The sequence below is a fragment of the Setaria italica genome, chromosome I (assembly GCF_000263155.2).
Source record: "Setaria italica strain Yugu1 chromosome I, Setaria_italica_v2.0, whole genome shotgun sequence".
In the NCBI taxonomy this organism is placed as follows: Eukaryota; Viridiplantae; Streptophyta; class Magnoliopsida; order Poales; family Poaceae; genus Setaria; species Setaria italica.
Window position 1 is genome coordinate 6,906,250 of NC_028450.1, and position 7,300 is coordinate 6,913,549.

The 7,300-nt window shown below is 49.8% G+C and overlaps 1 protein-coding gene across 1 annotated transcript; it reads right to left on the reverse strand.

The window, feature by feature from the left end:
- Positions 1-5,356: 5,356 nt before the first annotated feature.
- LOC105914698 lies at positions 5,357-6,447 on the reverse strand. Its single transcript, XM_012847267.2, has 2 exons — positions 6,177-6,447; positions 5,357-5,756 (listed from the first exon to the last, which is right to left on the reverse strand). Exons 1-2 carry the CDS (start codon positions 6,414-6,416, stop codon positions 5,679-5,681), a joined length of 318 nt encoding a protein of 105 aa, XP_012702721.1. The 5' UTR covers positions 6,417-6,447; the 3' UTR covers positions 5,357-5,678.
- Positions 6,448-7,300: the final 853 nt, after the last annotated feature.

Below are 7,300 nucleotides of genomic sequence, written 5' to 3' on the forward strand. Positions count from 1 at the left end.
GGTCCCTGTGCTTTCGGTAAGAGGAGCAAGTGCCCCCACCTTATTTAGATAGAAGAGTATTGGAGTGAAACGAACATAGATTGAGTCTAAAAGGAGCTAATTTTCTCTCCAACTCCTCCCATTCCACTCCAATTCACCGCTTATCCAAACAAACCATCTACGAGGAGTTCGATTCCGCCTTTACTGTAGCCGGATCTCAAAAGATAAGCGGTCGTTCTACAACTTGAGAAAAAAAGCTACGGCTGCCTCGACCTATCTTTCTCCGATACCGGAAACACGGTGGAGAGCAGCAGAAGAGGCACGTGTGACGTGAGACTGTGAGAGCTAGCTCCTGGCGACCAAGCAAAGCATGCATGCCAAAGAGTCCATACGGCCAGGCGGAGAGAACAAGACGCTGCATTGCTGCGTTTGGGGTCGCCCGGCGCGCCTGTCGTCTCTGTGCTACTACCACTAGCTATCGCATGCTCGTACAAAAGATTTTTCGCCTGTGACGAGACCTACGCGTGCCGGGCTTTCTAGCATGCAGCAGCAGCAGGCTTGGCTCAGCCTCAGAGGAACAGAGTTCGGATCAGAAGGTCAGCAGTGAAGAGGAGGAGGAGAGAGACGGCCTGAAGGAAGCCTGATCCTGACCTGAAGGCAGGCATGGGGGTTTGTGCGCCCGAGCTCTGACCGGTGTTTTGTCGTCGCTGCTCCCGATCGGAACTTGTACAGCGGACTGGAGCCGTGCACCGGTAGGCGGTAGGGGAAGATCTAGCGCTGTCAAATTTTGAGGACCTCGACGGCTCGACCGAATTCGACCTCCGTGCATGCAAGTCGAAGACTCGAAGATGATCTAGCGCTGTCAAATTTTGAGGTCCGACGACCGAATTTGATCTCGGGCAAGTCGAAGACGGGTAAAATTCCGCGGTTCCGTATGTTTAATTTCATTCTTTTTAATAAAGTTGTCACTAACAAAAATGCAATTAGAGATGCGAGGAATAATCAAAATCCATATATTTATCATGCTTTAACGGACGCTCTACTAACTGAGGTACATCCTCAAATTTTGGCTATGTTTGCACTATATAAATTATCTTATTGTGTATAGAAGAGAATTTATTAAAGATGCAAGGAACCCGACCCTGTTCCTTTAATTTATTAAGTTTTGATAAACGCTCGTGTTTCACGAATTGAGTTACATTCCAAAATTTTGCTAATGTTCGCGCTATATATCACGTTACCCTTTTTATCTGATCATCGCTTTACCAATTGAGTTACATCAGTAAAAAAAGAATTAACTGGTGATGCAAGGAATCGAATCCCGTACCTACCATCAAGCTTTGATGGAATCAAATCCTGTACCTACAACAAGCTTTGATCATCACTCTACCAATTGAGCTACATCCCACAATTTTGTTCATGTGGGCACTATTTATTATTTTATAATGAAATAATCTGAAAATATTATATAAAAAAGAACAAACTAATTGGAGATGCGAGGAATCAAACCCCGCACCTACATCAAGCTTTGTTCATTGCTCTACCAATTGAGCTACATCCTCCACTTCTGTTCACGTTTTCACTATTTATTATTTTATAATTAAATAATTTGAAAATATAAAGAAAAGAGAACTAATCGGAGATGTGAGGAATCAAACCCGTACCTATTTTCAAGCTTTGATCATCGCTCTACCAATTAAGCTACATCCTCTACTGTTGTTTGTGTGTTGCTCTATAAATTGCTTTATAATTTTTTAATCGTGGAAAATAAATAAAAAGGAGTATGATTATTGGATATGTAAGGAATCAAATCCCGTACCATCGTCGTGCTATAATTAACGCTCTACCAAATAAGTACATCCCCAACTTATTTTGAGGACCTCCGACCGAATTTGATCTCCGTGCAAGTCGAAGACTTGAAGATCTGTAGCGCTATCAAATTTTGAGGACGGAGGGCCGAATTTAGTCTCCGTGCATGTCGAAGACGGGTAATGTTCCGCGGTTCCGCATGTTTAATTTCCATTCTTTTTAATGAAGATGTCGCGAGCAAAAATGCAATTGGAGATGTGAGGAATCAAAATCAATACCTTTATCATGTTTTGACGGACGCTCTACTAATTGAGTTGAGGTGCATCCTCAATTTTGTCTATGCATGTTTGCGCTATATGTTATTTTACAATTGTTCCAATTATGTGAAAGAGAATCTATTAAAGAAAAGATGCAAGGAACGTAACCGATAACTGGAGATGCAAAGTACCTACGTCAAGCTTTGGTCATCGCTTTACCACTTTTGTTCATGTTTGCACTATTTATTATTTATTTATATTTATATTTAAATAAAATATAAAACTATGAAAATTATTGGAGATGAAGATGCGAGGAATTGAACACAGTACCTATGTCAAGCTTTGATCATCGCTCTACCAATTGAGCTACATCCCCACTATTGTTCAAGTTTGCACTATTATTATTTTATTTATTATTAGATAATTATCTGAAAATATAAAACAAAATTATTGGAGATGCAAGGAATCAAATCGAACCCCGTACCTATGTCAAGCTTTGATCTCTACCAATTGAGCTACCTCCCCCACTTTTATTTGTGCGTGCACTATATATTATTTTATAATTTTTAATTACGGAAAATAAATAAGAAAGAGTATGTTTTATAATTTCGCTGAGTAGTAGGCGACGTTTCCGATAAACAGAAAAGGAGAACATGCTGCATGTAACCAGTAACACGTTTGTTTTATCCTGTCTGGGTTGTGTGGGGAAAAAAAGACGGAATAAAAAAGATGTCAACCGACTTTCATGGGCCTAAAAATTGAGACTAGTAAGCCTGATGTTAGGCCATGTGTTTCCTCCATCGACTACGTCCGATTCTGCCGGCCCAAAGCTGGAGCTGCGACCGTGACGTCCTGCAATTCAGAATTCACAAAGCAGCTGCTTCTGCTTTGTTCACCTAGAAATTAGAAAAGATTTAGACATTGGAATTTGACTCAGCCAGTTTGAGGCGCAGACCATCATCTATATGCAGCGAGCAAATTAGAGGAATCCACGAACCGATGCAAAAGTATATAAAGCTCTGTTGGCTAGTAATCGGATAAGGGCCATACATATTGCCTCTCTGTAGTACATGGGGTGGATGCAGAGGAGTTGGGTGCAGCCGTGACAGTGATGGGCCGGACACCCCAACCGCCAGGAGGTGCAGCGGTGTGTGACCCTGGGCTGTGTTCTCCATCGTTCGTTGTCGCGCCCGCCTGGAGACTGCGAGTAGTGGGCTCCCGGCCGGCCGGCCGGAATCCTCAGTTGCCACGGCGGCGGCGGCGGCGCGGGGGAAAGGTGGCGGCGAGCCAAAGGACGAAGGCCGCGAGCGCGAGCGTCCACGGGAGGCAGTGGGCGTCGGTGCAGGCCGCGGCGGCGATGACCATGAGCACGAACCGTGCCCGAGCTGCGGGGTCCATGTCGCAGCAGTGTCGAGCGGCCGCGGTGCCCGAAGGTTTCGTTCTGGAAGGGGGGATGGGACTATGGGAGGGGGGTTTCTGGTTCTGCGACCACGCACGAGAGTTTATTAGAGCACTCTGTGTGTTTGGGTGGTCGTGTTACTGCTCACTAGGTGAGGCATTGCCTCCCGGCCGGGCCGGGGACCTAGTATCTTATAGGCGGATTGGAGGAGGCGAGGTGACGTGCTGTAAATAAACGCACGTGGTCTTGCAACTGGCGGAGGAAGCAGCAGCAGCTTGCGGACTTGCGGTTTGGCACGTTGGTAGAGTGAGCCGACCGCAGCCACCACGGTGGCAACTTTGCATTTCCTGCAGGCGCGCTTTACGCATCCCACTTGGTTGACGACTGCGCTGCATCCCGATGTATCCATCTTCCGCCACACCTGCACTGCACTTTCACGCGCCATGGCCGGTGCCACTTGCAAGGGCTGCTGAGCCCGCCGGCAGGGTGTCGACGAGCCAAGTGGGACGTAGTAGTCACAGACACAGCCGTCACTGAACGGAACGGAACGGCCTCGCATTCAGTTCCTACGATCGGCCGTGGCAAATCACCTGCCTTTCCGTGCCGGCACAGCCCACAGCGCGACCCTTGGACGGCGTGACCTGAGACGACTAGCGATGAGCAGCGACAGGTTTTGTGGAATGCTGACTGTTTCTAGCATTCGAAAAAGAGCAGGGACCACGTAGCTGTCTGCCTGGCTAGTCCCGATCATCATGGGTGCTGGCTGCTGGGGCGGGCGCTTGGGAAGATCCTTGTGGAGCCCAGTAAAACTGTCTAGTCCCAATCATCATGCATGCTGCCGTGCTGCCTAACTCCTGCTACTTGTGTTTGCGAAAGTGACTGTTTTTGTACAAATACTCCCTAGCTACACGCACAATTCAAACAGCACGGATCACCTCAAATGGCCGTACCAATAACCTAAGTTAAACCAAACATTGGAAATCGAACAAAATTTGGCAGGTATTGAAGTCCCGTACAAAATCCGTAGTTTTTTTCCCCCCTGAGCAGTACACTAGCACTAGCTGTACGCTAACTATAGTAGAACAAACAAAGGACCGTGCGCGCCGGCGCGGTCGCGCTCCGGACCACTTGGAGGCCCTAGCTCTTGGACGGCGGACTTGGGCGCTGGTCGTCGGTCCCACGCGCGAATCACCAGCGGCGAGTCGACGTCGAGAGCGATCGGGACCAAGTTGTCCATGCCGCGCCAGTGCCCCGGCCGGAAATTCAACGATGACTTATCGGCCGGCGCTTTTTAGACGACGATGCACGCAAGCAAGCTTTGGCCGTGGCCCATGGTGTGTCGTCCGTCCTTTGACGTTTCAATGCAGTTCGCACGACGAATCGTTCCAGCAGCAGTGACGACGGCGCGGAAGGGGACGTGTACGAGCAAGCATCGACGACGATGACGACAACACGCACGAGACTTTGGCATCAGCGAGGACGCGTACGTGTCGAGCCATTTTGGTAGTGCTCCGACTCCGGCTTCTCCAACAGTTTTCGCTAGAGTCTTACCAAACAGAGAGGTTGCCCATGGGTGGGGGTGGGAGGAGGGGGCAAATGGACCCCTTGTTGGGAGATGGAAGCGATGATGATGAGCACCGGCGATAAGTTAGTGTGCATGCAGTCAAGGAGCCGTTAGCGGGGACTGGAACGAATGACGGGGGTGAGCTTGAACTGGAGGAGGGAGAGAGGGTCAGCGCCGGATGTGAAAAGTACTGGCGCATCATGGGGTGAATGGATGAAAGAGCCGTGGTAATGAGTTGTTAAGGAGGGTCCGAGGATGTGCAGTTGATCTTAGCCATCTGTTTTAGATTTAACCGTCCAAAAATTCGAGTGGGTGAGATTCGGGAAAAAAAAATAGTCCGGTAGGAAGTAGACAATACATTGTCGACTCACAACTTTATTAATGTGCAATACGTAGTTGTAGTAGAGACCAATACACGTTCACCATCTGTTCTTTAGCCATATACTACCAGTACAAACGTTACTCAATACATGGATATACCAACAGATACGAGGAGCAGACGGGCACTGGAGTGAACAATTAGTTCTCTTGGTCGCGCTGGTGCTCCGGACTCGTCGTCTCGTGTCGACTGTGTCAGTTTGTTCTCCTGGAGAGAGCTGGACAACGAGATGCGTGCCTCCACAAACTCGATTCTGTCATTGACGCGTGGGCCATGTATACTCACCTTAGTTCAGAGGGTATCGTGAAGCGTGTGGGGTGCCGGCGAACCGTCGGCTGCCGCCATGGGCCATGGCCGCGCCATGCTCTCCTGAACCGGAAAATTTTTTTGGTCAGTTCGCTTGCAAATTAGTACAAATTTACAATCTCTATACCCTTTTCCAAAAAAAAAATCTGAAAAGTGAATCGTACAAAAGTCAGCTGGAATTAAGGGCACGTCTAGGAATATTACAGTTACAAAGTAGAAAAAGGGTCAAGGGAGCTGGGTATCGCTAAGAATTTTGTCGAGGGGTGAGGAGGAGCCGAGGAGGGCTCCCTTGACTTGGACTTGGCCCATGCATGAAGATGTCAGGCCCGGGAGCCGGCCTCCGAGGAATCTCCCGCGGCGGTTGACGGTGACGTCGACGACGACCCTGTAACCAAGCGGCGGGACTGGACACGGACAGGGCGGCGGGCGGCGCAGAAGCAAAAGAAAGTGAGGCGAGAGGGTGCGCCAAAGGAAAGCACTGACGGTGATCGATCGCGGGGCGTGGACGCGGACGGCGGCCGCCGGAGACGCGGTCTCTCGGATCACTCGGGGTGGCGGCGCGGGAGGAGCACCGAGCACGGCCAGCGCGACGGAGGCGAGCGCCCAGACGGAGTAGGCAGCTAGAGCCACGGGCCAGGCTGGTCGCGCCGGGGCTTCGGTCAGGGCCACGTTGACGCACGAGGCCGCCGAGACGATGAGCAGGAGGAGGACCGTCTGGTCCATTTGCTCGTAGGCTAATAGAGTTGGACGTTGAACGTTGGTGCGGTGTGGCTGGCTCAGGAATGGCATCGTGTTGTATATATAGCTTTGCCTTGGTGGAGGTGAAGCTTCCGGGAAGCCTCTCGTCACAGTGTGTTCACACAGGGCGGTCGGTCACAGTGGGGCGAGCGGTCGGTGCTGTGACCGCGACACGACACTCTGCTGGGCGGCAGAGGATTTTCCGCAGATAACTCAGAGGGCGCAGCCCGGAAATTGTTCCTCCCTGTCTGATCAAATATCAATGCGTGGTCGATCGAGGAACACGCAGATCGTGCCCAAGAAGAGTTCGTACAAAGCGTTGTCGATCGAGACGCCGATCCCGCGCTTGAAACCACTGGAGAATTGCGATGTTTTTCTATGACCAGACCATCTTCTCTTTTAAACAGTTTGTGACGACCGAAATGCGTTGCTAATCTTTTGTGTAAAAGGCAAGACAGGAACGACAGGATCTTCAGGGACACTGCCAGGCAGCCGGTACAACTCGTCGAAAGGATGTTTGAAGAAATGCGTATGGAATTGGGCCTTTTCCCCCCCTCCGCTTCCATAGAATGGTTCCGTCGGCGTACAACCAAGTATGCTTTGTAGTTTATACATGCGCTGCGTCTCGAAATGGTTCCGTCGGCTTCATGCGAAGCTGCTTATCAAGTTCTGTATATAACAGCTTGATCGTTCTTGTTCCATGCATTCAGGCACGGGCACCCGCTCAATCGGTCTTTCGTGACAAGAACGTTGCGGAGTGAATGAATTTGCATGCCCTTTGTTGGATACTGCTTCGCTCGCCGGCTCCGAGCGGTAGCCATTTCTTTCCAAGAACTACTAAACTGCACAAATCGGTGCCTCCAACTCCA